Raw genomic sequence first — 25475 nt, forward strand, 5'->3', positions numbered from 1 at the left:
TTATTTAAATAACAGTATAGCAGCTATTAACAAAATAGCAAGATTCAAAATAGTAATTTACTTTACACATCTCTTCTAAAATATGTCCAGAATCAAGATAACTGTCAGCAAATAGTGCAGCATTGCAACCCACCCTCTCAAAATCCTGAAAGAAAAAATCAAGAAATTCTCATCCCTGACAAAACACACACCCTAGTTGCAGAGTGTATTACTTCCACCATGTGAAACAGCTGTAAAGTATTACACAGCCATGGTGAAGCCATATGATCTTGAGCTCTTAATCTTTACAAAAGCTTAGGCAGGAAAAAAGAATGAATTGTTTATGCTGTGACTATGAGAGTTACATTATGTATTTAGCATGACCGCTGCCATCTTCCTCTCCATCATCATCACCACCTCCCTCCCCACTACTGCCATGCCTCATCCTCCTGCGAATGCACATCTCCAGGCCCATCTGTGGTGTGTAGAGCACTCTGACTCCTTTGCCCGCGGACTCACTAACGCTTCTCTCCCAGGCAGTGAGAATGCCTTGTCACACTTGAACCACAAGTGGATTCTGGATACTCCCGCTTGGAGTTCATGGATGTAACCTGGCAGCAACCAATCTATATGTCTTCTGTAAATGGTCCTCCAAGGGTTTACCTGTAGCAGTGCTGTCATGCTCCCAGGAATAATCACAAGGTTTGTGTTCATTTTCATAAGTCTTTCTTCGGTGATGTGCCCCTGAAACACAAGGCGCCAGCATTGTTTATAGATCTTGTTAAAAGGGTGTGGGTTGCCTGTTCCACACATCACAAAACCAATTTTTCAATCATTTAGATACTCTTCATCTTTTCCCCTGAAGCCTGGTGGAAACTTCTGGTTTGGCATTGTCTTTTCTTACAGAATGAGGGATGGTGGCCATTTTTCTGCATGTGCTGGGACCACTTCATAAGGATGACTGGGAAGTGGAGAGAGGGTGGTTTTGGTTTGCTTTCTGGTACTCTGATGGTTAACAACTGTTGTGTCTCTAATTTGCATGGTAATTTTTGGTAGTGTGTGTAAAAGAACAAAAAAGAGTGTTCTGTATGCTTGTTCTACATGCTCAAATACATATGCTGGGGGTATAGAGCAAAATATGATGCTGAAGTGCCGCTTTTTTTTTTGGATGTAGCCCTTGTGCCTACAGTGTTTTCTTTCCTGAAGCTGGGCTGAATGTTGCATTGTTGATACATACCTGCCGCTTTGAATTGCTTTTTGGGCTGTGTAGGTGTGATTTCATTCCTAATCCTTTCATAATGCCACCCGTGTGAAGGTCATCTGGTTCTTGTTTTCTGCCATCAAATGATCTCATAAGCTGCTTGCGTTATCAGAAAACTCTGCTGCATGATCAACATGTGAAATAACAGTCTGAAGGGCTTTTCTGTGGGTTTTTTTTTGTTTTGTTTGTTTACTGACTGTTTACTGATTTTACTGGTGTTCTATTTTCCAGCTGCTTTGTGGTAATTGCTTTTGTTTCCCTCTGCAATTCATAATGACCAGTTCAGATTTGAATTGCAAGTATGTTGCACTTGGTTCTGTTTAGTACTTACATAGTAGTGGATACCTAGGGATAATATGAGAGATGGAGCATGCATTGAGTGGCTCTTTCCACGTGAAACCCCTCCACCTTCCCACAATCCTTGGCTCAAGGAATTTGTTTGCTCAAGTACCTGCATGCTTCACAGCCCCTAAATGGATGTTTTCTGCCTGACCTGTGTCATTCTTTTTTGTACCGAGCGATACTCCTAGCCTGCACAATTATTTCCATCACGCAATTATATACCATTTAAAGAAGTACTTCTTCGTGTTTATTTTAAACTTGCTGCTTGCCTTCATTTGATGCTTCTTAAATCTCCTGCGGTGTAAAACCATTTGCCACTCCCCTTTCCCATGGCTGATGGCTGTAGAGGTCCCTGCGCGGGTCCCCCGCCGGCGGCTCCTTCCCCCCGTCTGTTTTGTGTCGCCCCGTGAGGAACCAACTCATCATCATCACGGGTGTTTTTTGTCCATATCAGTCTAATCCTGCTATCTTCTTTTTGGGAGGGGATAGCCAGAGCTGCAGGTGGTGTTCAAGAGCACTGAACAAAAGATTTTCCAGGTGCCCTCCGTGGCACTGCCTCACGCTGCAAGCGTGCAGAAGGAGCCTCAGGCAGTAAATGGAGCCTGACTGCAGACCACAAGCCTTTTACCTGATCCCTCCGAATTGCCACAGCAGCCAAAAAGTGTCGGCCATGTGCAAATGCAGATTTGTGTGGAGGTTGGGGGGCACAGTGTGTCCACAGGGGAATAAAGTAACTGTTTTGGGGGCTAGTCTGTGCAGATGCTGGGGGGGTTGGCCTTCTCCTGTGTTTACGTTGTCAGATCTTTGCAGTGCTGTGTTGAAAACAGAAGTTTACTTTTTTCCAGAATCAGATAAATCCTGGCTGTCGGCATCAGTTTAAATCACATTTTTTGCTACAAAGAAATCAAATTCATAACCAGCTCTTCTGGGCATTCAAAAATACTAAATGCATCTCTGAATAAAAAGCATCACTCTTCAGATGAATGATTTTGCTTCTCCTATTAAGTGTGTAGTAAAATCTCTGCGATAGTCACAAGGGGTACAGGGAGGTTTTTTGTATTCAGTAGATAAGAATAAGCTAGGCTTTCCTCCAAATCTTTGTTGCAGTAAGGGATTTTTACTTAGAAATTCACAAAGACTGAATTGTACAGATTCCCAGCCCCTGGGATGCTTCGTATGGTTGTTTGTTTCCACCATAAATGGTTTAAATGCCTTTTTTCTTCCTTTTCTTTCAGACTGGACTGCCAGCCATGCTTGTTTTAGGTGCTTTTAAGATCTTTCTAGAAATAATGCCTTATTTTTTTTCCATGCTGCTTTACAGAAATTCAGTTTGCAATTGTAACATGAAAAAGTGTATGGATTGTATTAGGAATGGAATAGGTTTGTGATAGTGAATGCCAAGGCTGAAATTCTAATGCTCTTTAAATCTGTAGCAGACTTCCCAGGGAATTCACTAGCCCCAGGATTTCAGGACTTGCCATATGTATGGACTGCCCAGAGCACTTGGTGGTCGATGCCCAAACACCCAACCACCCCACCACGTTTTCTCTTTGAGGGAAATGGTAAGAATCTGTTCAAAGTGACCCATTCCTGGGAGGTGCTGCTGGGGAGTGCAGGACACCAGCTGGTCAGGAGGAGGTAAAAGCTGGAGCCATCTGTTAGGCTGTTTCTAAAATGCAGTAGAAAACTTTGCAGTTGTATGCAGAGGATGGAAAGAGAAATAAAGCCCAAGTTCAAAAACTAGTCAGTGTATCTACCTACAGGTATGTCATCTCACACAGCTTGGAGATGCACATTCCTCCTGGATTAGCTAAATGAGCAAACCCTCTGCGAGTGGCAACTGGCAGGATGCTGAGAGGCAGATCTGGGGTTTGTGCCTCTGTCCGGTGGGTTACAGGTACCGAGGAGTGACTGTGTAGAAGGTCTCGGTTGGAGTTACTGGGGTGAGCGACATCTGTTCTAGGAAAATACAGTGAGATATAAATGGAGCAAATGGGGTTTTAATGGGTCATTAGCAATAGTGCAATTGAATTACACAAATAGGTGTGTGAAATGTGTGTTTGAACAGGGCTATCTAAAACTGAGGTGCTGCTCAGCCATGTTCCAAGCAAACATGTCATTTCCAGATCCAGTCAGCAGCAGCTGAATAACCCCTCCTCTGGCCCTACTGGAATTTTGACCCAGGGTGCGTTGTCTCAATTAATTGTCAACAATTGGGCCTTCATAGTCATTCCATGTTAGCTTCTCCTCTGAACTTACCGTTTTTGCTGTGAAGGTGCCTGTCTGTTGTAACACCCAAGAGAGCACAACCATATTTCACAGAAGCTGCTAGTAGCCAGAAGACAACAGTAGTGACCAGCTTGGGGTTTCACACCTCTCAAAGGCTGTAGATTTTCCTTTTTTTGTTGAATAGTTTCTCCCTCCCTGGAGCTCCTATAATTTAAGGATAGCTGCAGAAAAAAGAAATTTTTGCCCCTTCTACTTAGATCTCAGTCAAGTTAGGACTTTGTCCTTGACATCAGATATGTATTTCCAAGCCCGACTAGTGCAGTGCTGACTTTGAAATCCTCGCTGGCATGCTGTCTGCTGGCTGTTTGCAGCAATGTCATTTTGGGTCACACCAGGCAATATTGAAAGACCTGTGTTGTCCGTTGTTGGAAACTCAGTTGAAGGCTGCTACAGAATACATAGAGTAAAAGATAAAAAAGATTTGGCACAGTATTTCTTATATCTTTTATTTATTTTCCTACAAGCAGACAGCCTGAAACAAAGCAAGAACAAGGAATGTGATCCCAAGGCATTTCATGTTCAGATTCCTTTCTGTCAAAGAATAAATCTTGTTTCAGCCCGACTGTGCAGCTCTAATATAAAAAACCAAAACCAAGTGCAGCACAAAGCTAGTGATAAAGCAGGGTGCTGGAAAAGGGTCAGGCTTACAATGAATTCATTCTCTTGGCTTCAGAACAAACATAGAACTCAGGCTTTCTTTGCAAGACATGGTGGTCTAGTGAAGATGCAGTTGAAAGACTGCAGAGTTTTTACAAACTATTTGCCAGCCATGACTGTATCAATATACAGTTCAGGTGGGCTGAAGGAAGATGCATTTGAGTAAGTTGCTTGTTTTTGTCAAGTCATTCCGATAAAATTGTGTCCTTACTTGAACCTGTGTCCTACTCAGCTGACCCTGTTATCACAGAATCTGGATTAAATCAGACCCTGTATCTTTCTTTTTTTCCTGGCAGCAAGAGCACTGTCACCATGGTCCCTCAAGAACAGTTTGGCAGTATTATGTGTACTTGCTTGTCTTTCATGCTCCTGTTCTTTAATTTTAGTACTCGAGTACCTATGAGTCTGCAAGTCTTACATGTAAATTATTCTGGATTGCAAGAGTAGATAACTTTTGGACATTAATTTGCTATAGGCATTTCAACTGAGTCTTTTATTAATTGTAAGTCACCTGAAAAAGGCAATGTGACATTTTTACTGCTCAGATGACAGGTATTATCCCTTTATTCCTATGTGATTCTAGATGAATAGACACAGTATATTTGTAACAACAATCTGGTATACCCCACAGTGAAGCAAGCTATTTTATTAGCTGCCTCCACACTGTAATTCACAGCTTTATTAATTGCACTGTCCTTCAGACAGCCTTGGTAGCAAAGAATGTGTTCATAACATAGTTGAGAATATAAATCATAAAGGTATTTTTCAATTTGTATAATTTATTTCAACTCACCTGCTGTCTGTCTTCCTCTGGGGCAGAGCATGGAAATGCATAATGCAGGACATATGTACACTTATCGATCTTTAGGCCTCACTTGCCTTGGTTTGAGATTAGGGAGGTACTAAACACTTTGTAGTTGCTTTGCCCACAACTGTTTTGCACAACACAGAAGCAAGACTGTAATCACAGTGGAAGCTTTGGTCTGAAGTAGAGTATTACTTTTTGAAAACTAGTGATTTTCTTCCCAAAAGTCATCCTTTAAATCTTCAAAGATTTCAAGTGGTAAGGAATTGTAGAGACTTTTTATATCACCTGAAATATGGCATATTCAACAACGTAGCAGAATTTAACATCATAATGGAACACCATTTCACTGTTAATGAGTCAACAAAATACTCCAATCTTCATTTTAGGTAAATACATTTGACCAGCTGTAGGCTTAAAGCTAGAACTGCTTAAAACAAGGTCTCAGTTTCTGGAGCATCATTTCAAACAGCAGAGCTTTCTTTTCTTCTCACACAATGTTTACTCAGAGAGGATGCCCTGTCCAGTCTTACCTTGATTTTCCTATGTATCAGTGCTAATAGAAGTATTCAGTTAGTTCATCCCAAGCTGTTCAGGGTGGTGTCCCCACCGACTCCATATATGGGTCCATCAACCAAGGTCCTCAAAGTAGAGATAGTTTTATCATGGAGGCAAGTGGGTCTTCCCATATCTGTAGGGCTCTTGGAACAGCAGGAGCCAATGTAAGCAGCGGGTATATATGGAGTAGTAGTTGTTTCTCATAATGCCACACTTAAAAGTCATTAGAATAAGCTGTTGTGGCTACTGTATGCTAAAATGAACACAGTGCATAGTTAAACCAGATGAGTCTGGGAGTAATTAAGGACAAACCAAGAAAAATAACTCCAAGAGCTAAAAAAGGTGCGTCATTTAACTCAGGAAACCTGTAAAACAGAGTTTGCTGGAGGCTGAAGCGGTATCCTGGGGGAGGTAGCACTGTGCATCTGCCTGTAGTCTTTCCATTGATGGAGCTGTTAGAGACAAGACATTTCTCTCGATGAACATCTGCTTTGACCCAGTACAGCCTTTCTTATATGTAGGAGGGATAAAGATCCCTGTCATCCTGAACTGTTTGTGCAGAGGAGTGTTGCTTCAGACACAAGACACCCTGGGCCAGTCTAGGGAAAAGGTTACAATGGAAGTAGTCTTTCTCATTGGACCACACAGAGAAGTTAATTTCTAACTGCTAACTTTCTAACTGCTAGTCCTTTCCCTGGACTAGCAATGCCCCATATGAGTGTAGTAATTTCACCTTCATAGTGTCGTTCATAAAATGCTACATACACGTTATACTTTATCTTCTAGAGCTTGATCATGACCTGAGTATTTTCCAGTCTACTAATAGCAGTAATTATTATTACGATACTTAATCAGTTAATCTCTTAAACTACCAGATTCCATTCTCAGTGCAGGAATCCATGCTGTTTAATTGCAGCCAATACATGGAGAACATGTTTTAAAAATAAGGAAGCACAGAGTTAAGAGGGAGGCTGCTTAGCATTAAATTGTTACCCTAATAGAATTATCCTTTGGCATTACAGAACTTTATCATTTTACTTCACTTGCTTCAAAATTTCAGAATTATTATGATCCCTTCATCTCAAATCAATTTCTCACTGCAATGCCATAAACCTCTTTTATTTCCAGGATCAAATCATCTAGTCAACTATATACATTTATAGAGACTTAATTTAAGAAAAGTGTTGACAAAATCCAATGTGTGTGTAGTGAGATTCATCATAACAGAGCATTGTCTCTGTTCAATAAATCTAGTAGCATAATAACCTCTATTTTATGTTGCTAGGGATAGAGGAGATGCCAGAACTACAGTGATTCAGTGATGGGAGTGTACTCACCATCACTCTGAAGTAGGATTTGAGAGATTTTCTAAGTCTCTCTCCTGCAGAACTCTGATAAAATGACTAAATTTGGGGAGGATTGGAAAGCAATAATGTCATTTGCCTTGACTTTAGCAAGACTTTTGACACTGTCTCTCACAATATACTTCTACCCAAGTTATAATGTTATGTCTGGATGTGTGGACAGCTAGATGGGTAAAAATGTTTGGTTGGTTGGGCTCAGAGGATAGTGGTTAATAAATCGTACTCTACCTGGATGCCAGTAATGAGTTGAGTAACACTGATTTCTTCTGCAGGACAGAGAATTTCTTTTCCTCTGTCCACTGCTGTTGCAGTGCACAAAATGGTACCTGGGGTTAGTGGGATTCTTGAGTTTCAGTGAGAAACAACACTTTGAAACTATTGCAGAATGAGAAATGCAGTAGAGCTACGTCTGAATTCAGAAGATTGTAAGTCAGTTCTTTTCTCTTGGATCTTTCAGCAACTTTGTGCAAATGATTTAATTTCTTTGTACTCCCCTCGTCTGTGGAAGCTTGAGCCAGGCAACTTAATGATAGGTTAATTGTTGGCAGCTAATCTCTGAAATAGATTAGGGACTGATCCTTCAAACAGCTCAGCAGGCTGATCTGAGGGCAGTTTACCATTTGTAGCTACATGTGAGATGGAAGCGCTGTAACTGATTTCGCAGAGCTGAAAGGGGAAATTAATATAAGGCCTAATTTATCACTGCTGTTCTGTGTTCTGCTGCGACATGAACAAATTGTTATACAATGAATATATTGCTGTTGTTCTACATAATCTAGGTATAGAATGATGATTAGTAATACCTTACTGCCTTAAATTGCCTTTAGATTAAAGAAAAAGTCCCAGTCGGTGGATATTAGTGGGCCAGGATGCAACCCAGTGGCAGCTGAAGCTCAGACACCTCAGCCCAGTAAATCTTTGCTTGCCACTAAGACAGCTACTTCTGAGGAGGAACAGAACAACACTGCGAACACCCAAAGGCGCAATCCACGGAGGAGTGACTTGAAGAGATATTACACCATTGGTGAGTTTTCTTTCACAGAAAAAATGAAATATACTTACTAAAAAGGCAAGGTCTTCCTGTTTATTTCTGGTTTATTTCTTTTGGTTAGTTGCAGTTAGCTACTAAGATTACAAATGCCCACAGCGAGCATTAAGATGTCATATCTTAATGCTCATGTCAAACTACCCTGAAGAATTAACCTGCTTTATTTATTTTGCACCATTTACAAGAATCCTTTCTTCTGCCTTTTTTTTTTTTTCCTTAAGATCAAGTATTGAAGAAAGCATAAAAGCAATTTTGGGAGGAAGGATATAGGAGGAACATAATCACCTTTGACTATGGATTGCATCAGAGTTTTGGCAGAGATTGTTTAGAAGGCTCTGGTTAGAAAGGATTTCCAGTTTGGAGAGGGAGGAGACCTGCTGAGTGTGAACAATTAATTAAGGAGGTTTCTGGGTATCTCTCTGGATATTTTGGTTTTCTGGATATTCCTCTGGGATTTCAGCACCTACATGATTCTTATAAAACCATCTTAGACACCCTAGAAGATGCTTCATAACTTGCTTCCCCATAAATCATTTCAGGACTGGGCCTGACTGAGTCTTTTGGCAACATTTTGGTCCTTACCCGATTAACACTGAGCGGAGAGTGACCTTGTAGTGTTCATGCCGGATTCATTAGCGCTTGTGAGAGGGAGATGTGCTAATGGGATTGGTACAAACAAGAGGGTTGGATGCTAATGCTGTGCTTTGAAGAGACAAAATGTCAGTAGATTTAAGAAAAAGAAGTTATATATTTTAATTGTGTGTTTGTGTGCTGTTGATTTATTGCAGTATAATGTGATCATTTCTTCTGTTCCAAGGTAACTATTTGTGTGTCTTTAACTTGTCTAAAAGGTAAAGAAAAATGTGTTGCCTTAAACATCTTTCACTGTGTTATGTCTGAATCCTTGAAGTTGGCTGTCATCATAAGTTATCTTGTTTTTAAGAAGGAAACTGCATTAGCAATCTACACATTTTAATAACGAAGGCTGTATTTTAAGTCATGAATGATTGTACGTGTTTGCATTTTTTGATGCCCTACATTCAAATTGGGCTGCACAACTGCCTTCTGAAAACTCACAGAAGTTTCTGTTATCACTCAATCCTGTCTACCCCAAAATAAATAAAAGTGAGGCAAAGTGAAGGCATTGATGGGTTCATCATTTGCATAAGAGTAATAATGAAAGTAGAAATCCACCACATCATCAAAATGAGTTCTTAATCTAACTCAAGATTAAGAAATATTATTGGTAAATTGACCATAGTTGAATGTTCTTCTGTGATCACCCAAACCACAGTCTGTGTATGGAAGCACAGATTCAGGATTGCATTTATCTACTTGTTAAATTTGACTCACCTGCATTTTCGTTTGGGAACCTTTACAAATTCCTTATAATGTGAACTCCATCAATGTTAGTAACCTAGATGTGATCACAAGGTCTGCGCACTAGTTGCTCAGGGTCTAACTTCAGTGCTGGAATAACAGTGTTGTTCGTACGTTTGATTAATTTGTTTGAATATTGTGCAGCACTTGATTTGACAGACTTGTTGACTGGCAAAGACCTCTGAAGGTTATATAGTCTGGGGTCCTGTTTGAAGTGGAGCTTCAGCCAACACTAGATCAACTAGATCAGAACAGCCAAAGCTTTGTCTTGCCAAGTCTTGACAGTCTCGAGGGGTGGATACCCCACAGCCTCTCTGTGTGTCGTGCTGCAACATGGTCAGCGTGTCCATAGACAAGAGCGTTCATGGGCAGCTTGCCCATAAACAGTTGCTAACATTTATGAACAACAGTTGTAGACCCTGGAGAAGTATGAGGGGAACAGACCACAGAAAATGGTCAAACTTACATATTTTTTTCTTAAATATCATCTTCCATTATCCTTGTACAGAGCAGTGGGCGAGGTGGCCTGGCTGGACTGACCCAGTACAGGAGATGTGTTGGTTTTATGTTCTTATACATGCAGACTTGTCTATGTGAGTTGCCTAAATCACAAGGAATAAGTTGCTAGAGCCAGTATTACTGAATACTACAGAATGTTTAAATTTTGCTTGTAGGGGTCGGCGTTCGGAAGATCTCGCGTTGTCACGGAAAGTTAGAGGGTTAGTCGCAGCCTTGTGATGTACCTGTAACCCCACCTCCCCTTGTTAGTATAAAAGGAATTAACTGCGCAATAAAAGGCGGAAGTTGGCGCTCACACTGTGTATGTTATCTGTCTCTTTCCCTGGTCTGGGCCGACCAGTGATCTAAGCGTGGCACCTTGATATGTAGCGAATGCTACATAGTGGAACAAGGGGAGGTGGGGTTACAGGTACATCACAAGGCTGCGACTAACCCTCTAACTTTCCGTGACAACGCGAGATCTTCCGAACGCCGACCTCTACATTTGCTGACAGGCAAATTGAAGAAACAAGAGTTTCTCTGTATCTTCACAAATATTTAATGGCACATGTTCCTGAATATTGTGAAAATGAAAGGTTTAATCTTGGACAGCACAGTACTGATACCAGATGAACACGTTTACTGTACCGGCTGAATTGTTCTGATACTGAGTCTATGACTTTGACAATCCGAGAGAAACAATAATTACCTTCCTAGAGATCCCATCAACTTCAGCATACTCTAAGTTATGACCTATGTCACCTCTTGATTTAAAAGTCATTTTCTATGACTTGTCTCAAAAATTATTTCTAATAGTCAAAGTCTAATCAAATAGTTTGTTACTTTCTGAGGATAAATGTACTGACATACCTGCAATGGGCTGGGACTCTAAAATAGAAAAATACCGGATTCTAGTGAAGTTTTGTGTACAGTTGTCTGTTAAATAGCTTAAACAAGCACATAGACCTGTTGCTGACCTAATACAATTACACAGGGGTTTACCTTGTTTTGCCCTTGGTTGCATGTTGTTCTCTACTAAAAGCAATCTGTGTCCAAGATCGAGCAATATGAACTAATCATGACTGTGATAAACAGATTAAGAAAATGTGTTAGAAAACTAATGCTTTCAGCTGGCTTTGCTTCTTTTGTTTTAAAATTAGTATTCTGTTACATTAATCTCAGATCAAATTGCCAAATGACAGTGTTTATGGTAGTGACTAATGGAGCTTGAGCAAACAAATGTCAGTTGTATTTTGTATTACTCTCATTTTCCTTAAAAACTTATTTTTGATAATTATTATGATCTTCAAAGTACTTTATAGGTATGAGAACTGAGTTCAAATCTGGGTATATAAAAGAAGTATGACTTCTATATTTAGACATGTACATATAGGCAGTTTATATGTTTTAAAATGTAAATGTCAGCATCACATTGCCTATTAAAGCTTAACTTTAAGGCCTAGCCGGATTTGTTAATGGCTGCCCACTTTATCGAATAGCCATGCAGCTTAAAATTACATATAAAGAAATGTGTAACCAGCTTTACTTTATCAACTCATGGAAAGAGTAAAATCAAAATGATTTTAAAAATATGGGGTTTTTTATTTGGCTATGCAGAAAGCACTTTGGAGATCTTTATATAAATCTCACCCTGCTTTGCAGACACAAAGACATGCGAGTCTTGCACTCACATGCTTTGCAGAAGAAATTGTAGCAGCTTGAGTATGCTTGCAGCTACTGTGAGCAGATAAAGGCAGTTGTCTATCAGACTTGTTTTCCTAAATACTCTGTAGCATCAGAATATTTTTTAATTTTTTGTGTCACCTTATTTGTACACAGATTTACCTCAGACCTTTCGAAGTTGAATGTGTAATGAGGAAGGGATATCCTGGTAATTCCAAGAGATTTTAAAATTTCATCAGCACTGCTCCTACTTTAGAGAGCTATCCACAGGATATTTATTTTGCATTTCATCTTTCCCACAGACTGCATTGTAGATGCTTCCCAAACTTAATGAGTGCAGCTGCACTTTTTAAAAGTGGGGAAAAAGAAGTAGGTAAGAGAGAGAACTGAGAGGAATAGGCAATGGGGAACAAGTTGTGTGCTCGGATGAAATGAAAGAGAAAATGGAGAGTCAGTGAGGGGGAGAAATAACTCTTCCATATGGCAGGCTCAGCAGGCAGGAAGGCTCCTGCACCTCCAGTGCTGAACTGGTGTGAAAAAATTGAGTGGGAACTCCTAGATTAATAAGGCAAGTGTAGGAAAAACAGTCTGCATGGTGGGTTGGATGAAGTTTTTTGGAGAACTCTAGAAACAGCACCCAAGACACTGAAAAATAAAAACCTAAAATTAGACTTTTTAGATGCTTCAGGCACTTAAAAATTCAGGCCACATATTTCTGAAGTGCTTATTGTTGAGCAACTCTCTCAAAAGAGAAAAAGAAGGTATCTGGGTCTTCAGCACTCTAAAAAGTAGGCTGGAATGTTACACAATGGAGAATTATATGGGTAACCTGAATGTAAAGCAGTAAGCCTGTATCAGCTTAATGCCATGACCAGGCTACAGCCAGCTCTTCTTAGCTGGCTTGCAGTTAGCCCAGGTGCAGCGTCACAGCTGTGTTGCTTGTAGGACCCAACTGAAGGGTTGTAGGACCATACTTCAAGGTACGATGCCTCAGGATATATGTTTAGCAATTTATTAAAGTGACTGAAGTAGCTAATGTTGTTACCCTATAAAGACATGCACTTGAGATGTATCCATCCTCTGGTTCTCATTAAGCCATGAAAGCCTGATGCATGCTTAGATTCCTCTAAGGGGATATACCCAGTAGACTATTTACCTAGTAACCCTGGTTTTGTAGATGTAAAAGGCTTCTTTTGTTCTATTTGTCATTAAAATGAAACTGCAGCACTGGTATAGAGCAAATACATTATTTAAAAATAAGACAGTTGCATGAATATATTTTCCTGATTCTAGGAATCAGGCAGAAGAAATCATGAAGCAGGACAGTAGTTCACGCTAGAAAACATTGTTGGAGTACAGCGTGGTGGGGAGAGGAGGAATGCAGCAATTTTTATTAACTGTTCTAATAAAAGCCTTAATGCAAGTGTTGCTGTACAGGCTTCTGCTAGCACAGCTTATTTCATTCAGAAGACAACTATCAACTGTCTCAGGAGGCATCTTTTGTTGGTATAGCCTCTGTCGTCAGTGGAAGGTATTGCTGCTACAGCTACACACACTTCGTAGTTTAGACAGAATGCATGAGTATGTGTATGTGTACATAGTACACAGCATGAGGACACTTGGGAAATACTAATTGCCAAAGTTCCCTTCACGCCAGTGTTCATTTTTTAAAAATAAAAAAAGTAGGAACATGCCCTTCTCTTCTCAAATCTCTCTTGCAAATAAGGTCAGCAGAAATCTTAATGGAGAAAATATTTTCTCCTAGCTTGACCTGGCCAAATTAGTACTCTACACTTGTATAGTCCTTGAATATTGACATGTTACCTATTCGGAGTAGTGGAATTAACTGATATAAAATCAGTGTGGAAGAGAAATGAAGCTTTTGGGATAAGCAACTCTGAATAAATACATATTAATTGACTGCATTTCCAAAACAAGTGTCTGGTAGCTAATGCCAAAGTGATAAATAGGAAAAAACAGACTTCCCTATGAGCAAGTAGTCTTGTTTGTAAGAAAGTTTCAGTGGGTAGTCACTTTAAATTTAGTTGGGATTAGTTTAGTCAGTACTACTAATTTAGTACTTCAAAATGTATTATTGTGAAAAGAAGATGGATCTTCCAAAGAATTTAATGGCATATAAATGTAAGTAATGACTGGTCACAAGAATTATTATTAATTCACAAAACAGTAGAAGAGAGTATTTGTAGAGTGATAGAGAGTATAATAGAGAAGATTTTATGGGGAAACCTAAAAAAAATATCTTTTTTTCAAGTGATTAGTAAGTCATAGTCTGTTCCTCCTGCTATGAAAGGGAGAACTAAAGGAAAACTGATCAGCTACTATTTAGTGGATATAATTATACCTAACCCTTGTGCTATATGCTTTCAAGTGAGTCCATTTAAGCCATGACTTTTACAATTATTTGGAAGCATTAATAAATATCATATTGTTTACTTGTGCAGTCGATTCACTTTCTTTCTGTTTACATACATTCCAGGCTGCTTCCATGAAATTATTACTTGCTTTAAACTATGTCAGAGCTACCAGATTAAGTGTGAATTCATCCACATTTATTACTACATTTATATGGTGTCACAGTATCTGCTAATATAAAATTGTTATGCAGAACTAACATCAGTTCAAGTGGTGATTTCATATGTCAGAGATCTCTTATCCTGATGGAGCTTTGTCACTCATGCACCAGCTTAGCCATTTTGGAGAGCCAGTGTGAGAGAGCCATCGACCATTGGTCAGACATCACAGTGAATCTGCTGTTGGACTCAAAACTGGAAAAGGAGAACATCATTGCACCTGAAAATATGCTCTTATTTACAGCCAAGCTGAGAATCTTATGGAGTTTATCTCATGGGACTACTTGCTATTGTAGTCACTGATTAAAAACAAAGTTAGGGGGCTGCCTCTTGCCTTCTCCTCTAAAAAAAGCATAAAACTTATCTGAAGGGCTGGCGTTGTGGCTGTTTCTTTTTTAGTGCTCAAATCCCTTCCTGCTCTGAGAGATTTTATTTGGGATGCTCTAGACATATCTTGCTCCTTTTAGGGGACATGATCTGATAATAATTGGTGTATTTGCTGTAGAGAGGTTTTCCTGCAAAGAACATTCCACTTTCTTTCCAAACAAGTCTTGAAAGGTTCTTCTTATCATTTGGCAGTTGAATATATTTGCTTCTCCTCTTCTGCAGAACTGAATGCAGTTCCTTTCTGTAGTAGCTCCTGAATATCCATTTTTTCTCCTATTTGCACAATTACCTTTCTTGTTTATTGCCACTACTAGCAAAGCATGAAACATAGGTAGGTATATTAGAAGTTGTTAGTTAGATAAGTGGTGGAGGTTGGTGCAGTAGATGCTGTAAATTTGGGCTGCGTCCTCTCCCTTTTAGAGAAGGACAGATGGGAGATGAAGCTGCCAACTCTCTCAGAGGATCCAGATGCTGTTCACACACATTTGCAGAGTCTGACTCTGTCCCATTCAATGCTCTTACAATTTCCCTATTGAACACTAACTGCTTTTTGAGAAACATCATTCTGACTGCTTCCTTTCAAATACGATCTCGGAAACTTTTAGAGGGGGAGGCCATTTTCCTAGCACCTCATTACCTGTTTGTGAGTGATAAGGAAAGGGAAATAATTTGTGGAACGTGTGGATAATAAGGAAAGTGGCTTTCATAGCAACAGTAACTATGCAAAATTCTTACTCATTCACCTTTCTTGAAGATTTTTATTAGTGATTCAGATCACATAGCTACCCTGGATGAGCAAGCAAGCATTTGTTCATGTCTTTGTTTTTCTCTTTTTTAGAATTTAAAACTTGGAGCCATTAAAAGCCAGTTTTTAATGTTGTATCCTTCTTTTGTCCTTTACAGATACTCTGTGTATCCTTTGAATATAAATTATCTTTGAGCTATAGAGATAGCATCCACCAGAAGAGTGATGCTCATTAATGTCCTTTCATCTCAGCATGTCCCTTTTCTTAGCATCTGGTTTTGTTTTTAATCATATAGATTGCTATCGTATCATCTGCTGAGTCATTTTGGGCAAGAAGTATTTCAGGATTTTATAATTTCCTTGCTTTACATCAGGACAAAGCTGAAATCTTTTATCGTTCTATAGGCAAGCTACTCAACTTGCAAGATCAGCTAATAGTATGTACTCTTGGGATACTAAAATTTGAATCTCTAGGGGAGAAAAAAAAAGAAACTGATTTGACCTCTAAGCTCTGGGCTGGTAGAGAATGCATCACCTTCAGTCTCTCACTCATTGGTGGAGGCCTTCTGTATAAAGGCAAAATGACTGAAAAAAAGTACTTCATTTCTAACACCTCAAATGTGCCTTGAGCACCAGTCTTTTGAGTATTGTGAAATAGCGGAGTCTTCCTTCTAACAGTAAAAGAACAAACAAGGAAAATGTGGATTCTCTGCTGAAATAGCTGGATGATTTAGTGGTAGCAAATGTGGATAAGGCTGAGGCTTCTGAGCCTGGAGACAGAGTTCAGGGAGGACAATAATTACTGGTAGTGGGAAAGGGCTAAGTCAGCGACCTCTTGAGAAAACTCTTGATCCATAGAAGTTCATGGGACCCAATGGGATACATATGAAGGATGCTGAAAGAGCTGGCTGAGGTCATTGTGAGGCTGCTCTCTACTGTCTTTGAAAGGTCACAGAGATCATGGGAGGTCCATGATGACTGGTAAAAGGCAAATGCTGCACCCCTTTTCAAAAAGGGCAAGAAGGATTATCCAGGGAACTATAGGCTGTTCAGCCTCATTTTTAGTCCCTAGCAAAATCGTGGGGCAGATCCTCTTTGAAGCTACTTCTGGACAAGTGAAGGAGAAGGTGATTTGGAATAGCCAGTGTGGCTTTACCATGGTTAAATCATGTTTTTCGAACTTTATTGCCCTCTGGGATGAAATGAAGAGATCTGTGGATGATGGGAGACTAGTAGATACCATCAACCATTACTTTAGTAAATACCATGTTTTGTCATGGTCATCATCTTCCAGAGCATCCCTGTGTCCATGTTGGGGCATGATGGCCTAGGTGGTTGGACTACTTGATGGCTGGAAAAACTCAAAAGGCAGTAGTCACCAAGCTGATCAGGGGCTCTGTGAGGAAAGGCTGAGGGAGCTGGAAAAGGGACAGATTCAGGGGGACCTTACAGCAGCCTGCCACTATCTGCAAGGAGGCTACCAAGAAGATACCTGGTAGTCTGCTCTTTGCAGTGGTGCATGGCAGAACGATGGGAGACAATTGGCCTAAATGGAAATATAAGAGTTTAGACTTGATATAAGCAAAACTTTTTTCCCATGGGGTGAGTCAAGCAGTCCATCAGGAGGTACAGAGAGGTTGTGTGGTCTCTATCTTTAGAAGTTTTCAGGACCCAACAGGGTAAAGCCCTGAACAACCTGGTCTGATCTCACAGGTGACCCTGCTTTGAGCAGGTGATTAAACTTCAGACCTCCTTCCCAGCCTGATTCAAGCTTGAAATCTGAGGAAGTGAGTTTTCCTGCACAGGCAGAGGACTGTTCCTAGCTTACCGCTTTCATCAGCAGAGAACACTCCCCTCAGCCTCTTTTAAGAACCCAAATTTTTCAGTCGCCATCATGGACTGCTAGGCTACTTTGATTTCTGGTTATTTTATCTGGTAAACTTCTCTATGAGAAGAGGTAGTATTATCGCACCAAAGCATCTGTTGTGATTATTCATATTTTATTAGTTCTGAAATCAAATGTGAGGTTTCCAGACAGCTTGGTAATTCTATACAGCTAAAAAACAGTACTAAAACTGATTATAAAAATTTGTGGTTTTTTTAAATTATGAAGTTTAAAGTAGCTGAATTCATGACCTGTTCTTTTGATTCCTCACTGTTTAAAAAAAAAAGGAATGTTTAATAGAAGTTCTTAAAATATCACGGAAGACCTGTTATTGCAAGGGGAGTCTGATATTTCTGTTTTAGGGATCATTTCTGTTCTTCATTTAAGTATTATGAAAGGTATGATTTTTGAGTGTTAATCAGGGACCCAAGCTTTTGATAGTGTCAAACGTCTTGGCATATTTTTTATTTGTTCCCTTAAGCTTTCTTTAAATCCATAAAAAAGCCTGCAGAGATGGGGGGCAGGGATAGAAAAAGACATTTTGGAAAGGACCAAAGCACAAATACTGCAGGTAATCTCAGTTTGGAAAGTGACTTCCCGTCCCTCTGAAGCTAACATTGAGATGGTGAAGCCAGTAGGTTTCCTTCCATACAATGTATATGTGAGCACAAAATCTAAGATCAAAGTCTGATGTTACTTGTTCTAGAATAACTACACTGAAGCAGAAGTCGGTTTGGAATACAGTGACCAAGTGGCCAAATCCCACTGATGCTGTGAATGGGTAACGCCAGACAAGCTCCAACCCTACACAATCCTTGGTATGAGAGGCACGACCCGTCTCTGTCGCCATGAACGGTGTTTTGAATACTGCGGTTGTGTTGCAGTTGTGTCTCCCTCCCCTACAAGCAGGTTGTTTTCCTACAGGTCTAGCAACAGCCTAATTCAAGCCATTCCTTCTGTACTGGGACAGACCCTACCCACCGTTTAATATTTCTGGGTCTTGAACATGAGGGGCTACCAAATATCTCCCAGCACATACTGGGCTCCAAACAAGCTGTTTGAAAAGCTTTCTCTTCTGCTGCCAGTTTTTTTTCTTTTTCAACTAATTTTTACCCTTTCCTGTATTCAAGCTTTCTCTTTATATTATTAGATAAATAAAAATAAGATGCGATTTTCAGGAGACAGAGATACTGGGTTAGGTTCATCTCCTGGACAGCTTACTGTGAAGTTCCTTTTGGATTTTAACAAACTGGCTTGTTATTATGCTCTTCCCCCAAAAAAACCTATGGGAATTGAGTGTTGTTGCTAAACCCTGATTTTTATCTTGGGCCAGGAAGAACAGTTGGATTTTATCATGGAGTTATTGTACTGTTGAGCGTTCCACAATTACAGAGCATTAGTATGCACATCGGAATATGCAAAGACTTTACAAGCATAAAATATTCAACATTTATGAATAAAGCCTTTTTATAAATTTAGATACTAATTGGCCAGATATGTTCATGAAAACTAAATAGTGGCAGCAGCCCACTATGTTTCCAATGAATCTCATTAATTAATATGCTTGAGAGATTCTTTTATTCTTTTAATTTGCAGAAGATAGAATGACAGTCTCTTTCCTCAGCCAGAGGAAACGTGGCAAGCATTACTTGTTGTAAGAGTTGTTGACTTGCAGTTTCTCAGGCACCTTAGCCATACATTTGTTTAAGAACACGTGTGACCACTTGGGTATGTAATTAGGTGCTTTTGTGATCTACCTACAGTTTAAATTATGTTTTTCCCTTTTCATTTGTAGGTAAAACAGTGCTGAGATTGGTTGTCCGATAGTTTGCCAAGTTTCTGATATTCTCACTCTGAATAAGTCTTAGAGAAAATAGGTCCTCCGTATAGTCATTTTTGAAAACATACAACTTAAATGTACTAAGAAAATTAAAAGATGTTTTGAGAAATTGGCTTAAATTCATTCTACAAATTAAATTACAATGTTCTATCTAAGAACAAGAAACTCTCATTTTAATAAAACATGAGACACTGATTGTTCACAAGTCAAGACTTCCCAACATAGCTGCTAAGGTTAACATCAGCTGGGTATTGAAAACTGCTGGGATCTCAGGGAGAAACCATAGCCTGTGTGAACCCAGAGAAAATACTGAATGACACCACTGCTGACTTTGAGCTAACAAAAAGTCATCTAGAGATGCAGCCCAAACTCAGCTCTAGTAGAACTTGTGGAGTTGCAACTGCATAATCCACAGCTGAGTTGGATCTGATCGTTTTTAGTTAAGGTAGAACAACTGTCTCACGTTATCTGACACTGATCTAAAACTGTACTGATTCATTGTGGGATTTTTTTTTATCAATATTAAATACACACATTCCAAATCTGATAGAAGAGGATAATATAACAGTTGTAAAAGATAAACCTTATTTCTTATTAGCAAAGATTTCATTGTCTGCTGGAAAACAAACCAAGCCAATTAAGCCAAATAGTTTGGCCTTTTTTACATACTACGTTTCTCTTTAAGGGTTACAGATGGGATTGTAACTCATCACAACTAAAAAGTATGAGAGTTAAGATAGGTAATTTGAGAAGTAAAGGGCTCACCTCAAACTCTACAGCAGTCTCTTGCAAGAGAGGAAGAATATGTTTTTCTATGACAAGGTTGTTCTGAAGGATTGGCTTTTTAAATGAGAATACATCCAGCAGAATAGCATAGTGTTAGGAATAGCATGTCCTTACTACAGCTGATTGTAACTAACCTGCCAGAAAACACTTTTTCCAATAAGCTTCGTTAATAAAGGTGGATTGGGTTCAGCTCAGTGTCTCAGTATTAACTGAACAGGGTTCCTGCATTTGATGGTCTTTTAGAAGCCCCATCTCCTTCACTATTTTAGTGCCATAAACACCATCAAATTGATTTTCTTATTTCATTTACCAGAGACAGAAAAAGCATAATTCATTCCCTTTTGGATAGCTTGCCAATTTCTTATTCAGGGCAATAAACATTTTTCTCTACACTGGCAAGAGCAACATGCTACAAGTAAGTTCTTCTGTAATGATTTAATTTTTGTACTTTCCAGGGAGGGCGGTGCTAAATGACAATTAGGGACAACTTGAAAACAGGATGTTTAATTTTATTTTTTAAACATGAATAGTGAAGCTGTCTTACATTGGGAGAGAATAAAAATCCTTTATTACAACTTGTATCTATATTACTTAGCAAAGAAAGGCTGAGAGATTATTTCATATGGTTGAAATCGTACGTCTGAGGGATCTATAATTCATCTGAATAAACCATGAGTTAATAAACTTTGCTTGGATACAGGAAGAGCTAACTGATCGCAGAGGTAAAGGTGTGGGAGACAAGGAGTATGCAGCACTGCAGGCATGAAGAACGTAGGGTCAGTGAAGTGCCAATACAAGAAGAAAGCAGCAAAAGGGTAGAAGTGCAAGCAAATGAGAAAGGAGCCCAGGGAGTGAGGAGGAGAGGAGCTATCAAGGAGGTCACCTCAGAAGAGCTTGAATAATGATGCAGTACATCAGAAAAGCCCTGTCTCGTGCCATAATGCAATGTTCTGCTAATAAAATCAGGCAGTGTACTTCTCATGCTTGTTCTGCTGACGACATTCCTGTCAGTGGCATTTGGTATTAAGACATTTTTAATTTTAAAGAACAGGGAGAGAATTTCTAGCCAATTTACTTTATTAGTAAAAATACAGAAATCTCATCTCAAATATACTGATAAGAAATGCTTTCCTTCAGTTATACTCTTGTGAGGGGGAAAAGGGGCAACATTTAGCATGTTTTAGGTACCCACCCACTTGTAGACTTGATACTTGCCCCTTTTGTACTGTCAGGATGACTTAGAAGTGAATAGGATGCAAAAATAGAGAGGAAAAAACCTAAATATAATTTGATTTTTAGTTGCTAGCTACTTCAGCGGGATCATGTTTTTCTAACCAACGTGTATAGTATGTATGACTGCAAAACTATGTGTAGTGGTATCTAACCTCATACACTGACAAGGAATCTGTTACTTAACAGCACAACTGGTGTTTCAGTTTTGAATGTTCATAAGCTACCTGTAAATTAGTTTACTATCTCTCTGCTCTGAAGTATAGGAGATGCACATTATGGTGTTTTTGTGGTTTGTTTTGGTTTGGTTTTTTTAGCACAATATATAGATTGTTCTATCTTTGCTAAAGTAAACAGTGAAAAAATATTTCTACAAATAGGACAGATTGTTAGTATTTGCAGTTATTCTTATTTTCTGGGGGTTATATTTCATGATCTTCATGTTCATCTGCTCAATGAAACAAGTTCCCTTAAAACTATCTGCAGTAACACCATCTTTCTTCTGGTATTTATCCCACTGAAACCTTCTAGAATTCTACTTAATGCAGAAGTATCAGAAATATGAAATATATGTTCAAATTGCTATTATTTATACCAACACCAGCCTTGAGATGTAATTTAGATATGTGTTCTTCCCAACTGTCAAAGCCAACAACATGCCTGTTTGGGGAGGGCAGCTGTGTTTTTAAGTCCAAAGCAAAAACCAGGTCAGTTGGCTGCCTCCCTCCCAAACCTTCCTGCGGAGGCCCTGTGTGACCCCAAGGTAACAGCAGCACAATTTGCCTTCCCAGGAGCCGGGCACTGAAAACAGAGATTTAGAAGGCTGTCTAACAGTGCCACCAGGTGATAGCATAAAATGTAGGGTTTGCCGCTAGAATAATTCGATTCAACAATTATTTGCAGATCAACTCTGTTGTAAAGCATAAAGCGTGATTTTCATCCCTAGGCTAGTGTATGTAGATCTTCAGACATAACTAACCAGTGTTTGCTCTAAAATCCATCACAAAGACAGTGTCTATGTATGGGGGATTTATTGGGGGGGGCGGAGAAAAGTGGGTTGCTTTTGTGATTCTTTCCAATTTTTGTGGGTTTCAGGGAGGCATGTTCAGGTTGTGGCAGAAGGATCTAGCTCTCTGAGCTTGTTTACTTCTGATACAGCACAGATGAAAGAAGAATCAGGATAATATTCTAACAAGTATCAGTCTAATGTTATTTATGGGAAACCCCAAGGCATATGGGATAAATGTTTTAATTGTTATTGATGCCAGTTTGAATCTAGGTTATTTAGCATCAAGTAATGTCATCTGAAAGCAAATTTAATGTATGTGCGATGTCTGTGATGATCCTGCTGGAGTGATTTATGCAGAAAAGTTGCTAGGAATGTGATCCCATCCTATTGGGGAAATTCATGCTAGTAAAAGAAGATATTTGCAGCTCTGAGGAGTTTGTTAGCTAACTGGTGTTAGTTGTTTGCTAACAGTCTAGACATATTAGCATAATGGAAAAGCTGTTGTCATGCAGTCTACCATCACAGCAAGAGAAAATTAAATAAACAGGAGTCCTTTACAACACAGTATATTCAGGAAGCACTGATAAAGGTAATACAGAATTATTAAAGTTTTTAAATAATTTCCTCTTTAGCTATATTCATGTTTGTTAATAAAAACAGGGTCTTCAGCTAAAGTGTAATTGGATTTCATTGCTTGAAGCAAACTGCCCCCGATGCTTATCCCACTCAGGGAAATGCTTCAAGTTGCTGAATTACTGGATGGTGAGGAAGCCAATGTGTTTCCAGATTAATACTTGTATTCCCTCTACCAGAGCTTGTTGTTTCCTAGGGTGTAAGGATATAAAGAAACAGAGAACAAGTCTTCCCACTCTTGGAAGTTACATTTCTTGTTCAGGAGAGGGAGGGAAGAAGATGTCTGCCTTTTTCTCCTTTTTTTTCCTCCCTTTTTTTTCTTTTTTTTTTTCCCATCAGCTTTAAATTCACAGCAAACAACTGATGAAAAATTATGCTTTCTTTCTGTAAGCTTCTATAAACTCTATAATTTATGCTACATGTCTTAAAGTTTGTGAGAGTCCTTACCTGCCATTTTGTTATTTTCTGTGATTTTGGAGTGGATCCTTCTTTACTTGAAGAAGTGGGATAGTATGCAAGATAAAGGCATTCTAAAACGTCTTCCTACTCTTAGTAAACACAGCTTGATAGAAGCATACTTTGTAAACAGCTCTAATATTTGTTGGTGGGTAGAGGTTTTAAATGTACTTTTAACTTGTATTTAAGTGACTTACTCAAAGCCATCTTCATAAGAATGGTTTTGGTCTGTTTAGGCTGTAATCCAACAAACAGTTGTAATCCCACTGACATCAATACTGCACAAACAAGTTCAGCTCAAACTATTTAATACAGATCATTTCTGTTCATCTTGATATGGTTTAAAATTTTGTTTCAGGAGATTTTGTTTCACTGGTGCAAGCAGGATCAGGCAATTTGCCACCACCTTTCTTAGCAGAACCCTACCAAAAAGGCTGTTGAAATCAATGAGATAATTTAATTTCTTTAGAAACCAAGAGTCTGTCTTCCATTTCTGCAATGCTCTAAATTTGTATTGAAATATACACAAATTCCTGTTCAAGTGAACTGAACTAGTCCCATGAAGTTCAAATTCAGTCACTGTGACCATGGGCTAAAATGAATGGGTAGCTTTCCTCTGTTGTATGAATGCTGATCCCCTTCGTTTTCATAATGCTGACAGTACCAGCAGGTAAATTAGTTTCTTTGCAAGGCAGATTATCTGCTCTGCTGTTTTATAACATTCCTTGTTCCTGATTCCAGCTCCTATTTCTGACTACTGTCTGTGAACAACTGTACAGATATATGAGGGCAGACTGTCCTAATCAGAGAAGTAAAATTTCCTGGTAAATGGCAGTACTGGCAGCCTGGTAGTTTGTACTGACTAGAAATCCTAGCAGAAGTCACTGAAGTTGGAAAGAAACCCCAGCAGTTTCAGAGGTCACAGACATGCTCTGATACAGGCTACAATAGTATCTTCATAATAAATTATGTATGACACCAGTCAAGTTACTAGTGTTTCTTAATGGCTAGTGATTTAAGAGTTTTTCAAATGCAGCAGATATTTATACACTGCCATTGTTTGGGGGAAGGAGAGGGTAGTTAGTGCATTCCTCGTCTCAAAGGGAAATTAGCTGTTACCCAGTTAACCATTTCAAAATATCAATGCTGACAAATCTGATTATCAAATTAGATTAAATGCCTTCCATTTAACCATGTAGAATTTGTAAACGCAGATAATTTAAAAAAAAACAAGTAAGCTTCACAAAACTTGAGGACAGATACAAAAATGTGTAATTTTTTATGTACAGTACAAATATAATCTACACTACTACGTTCAGTTGTGATCCCTAGGTAAATGTATAAGTATGCACAAGCTGTCAGTGTTCATAAAGTTTAGTCTGAGTTTGCTTCATCAAAGCTCTAAGCAGAATCTGGCCCCTCATTTCTGCACAATGCTATTCAGTAGGCTGCATGAGGTAAGGGAAAAATCGGCTTCGCCTGCGTAAAGGTGTTGTGTTAGGAATTAGTGTCATTCAAATAGGAGTATGGAATTACGCTGGTAGAGGGAAGAGCCTGACAGCTCCCTACCTTCCAGGCAGGATGTGTGTGCGCATAGTGCACGGCTCAAGTAGAGAGGTGTGGCGGAGAGAAGGGGATGCAACTTGCTGGTTTCTTCCCCCACTTCTTGCCCCAATAGATTTGGACCAACAGTAGAATAGTAAATTAGCCCCACTGAGTTCACAGCTTCAATCCAAGGACTGGAATTCCTCTTACATCTTGAATAATTTGCTAACTTAATTGGAAATGTTTAATTCTGCTTTCTCTAGCTGTTTACCACTGTGATGCCCAAATGGTGTCCACATCTGCTTTTGGACCCTCCAAATGATGATGATTTTTAATAAACAGGTGGTTTTTAATAATTATTTACTTTGTGTGTTCTGCTAATTTTTCGTTTAAAAAACCCTAACCTTGAATGACACTCAGGAAAGAATTTGGCCAAACTACTTTGCAGTATTGAAGCTAGCCTAGGAAGGAGCAGTTTGTACTGTTTGCGGAGATAAAATGTGG

General features: G+C 39.2%; 1 protein-coding gene across 6 annotated transcripts in view; it reads left to right on the forward strand.

Moving 5' to 3' along the window:
- The window catches only part of OXR1 (oxidation resistance 1), a 299313-nt gene that overhangs the window by 143578 nt on the left and 130260 nt on the right, over nt 1-25475 (forward strand). For 3 of the 6 annotated variants that reach the window (XM_075023813.1, XM_075023807.1, XM_075023810.1), the window contains one exon: nt 8083-8279. In XM_075023813.1, the coding sequence (XP_074879914.1) occupies nt 8083-8279 (197 nt within the window). Of the gene's footprint in view, nt 1-515; nt 682-8082; nt 8280-25475 lie in introns of those variants that run through there. The other 3 variants (XM_075023806.1, XM_075023809.1, XM_075023808.1) reach the window with 3 other exon arrangements.

The sequence above is a fragment of the Buteo buteo genome, chromosome 3 (assembly GCF_964188355.1).
Source record: "Buteo buteo chromosome 3, bButBut1.hap1.1, whole genome shotgun sequence".
In the NCBI taxonomy this organism is placed as follows: Eukaryota; Metazoa; Chordata; class Aves; order Accipitriformes; family Accipitridae; genus Buteo; species Buteo buteo.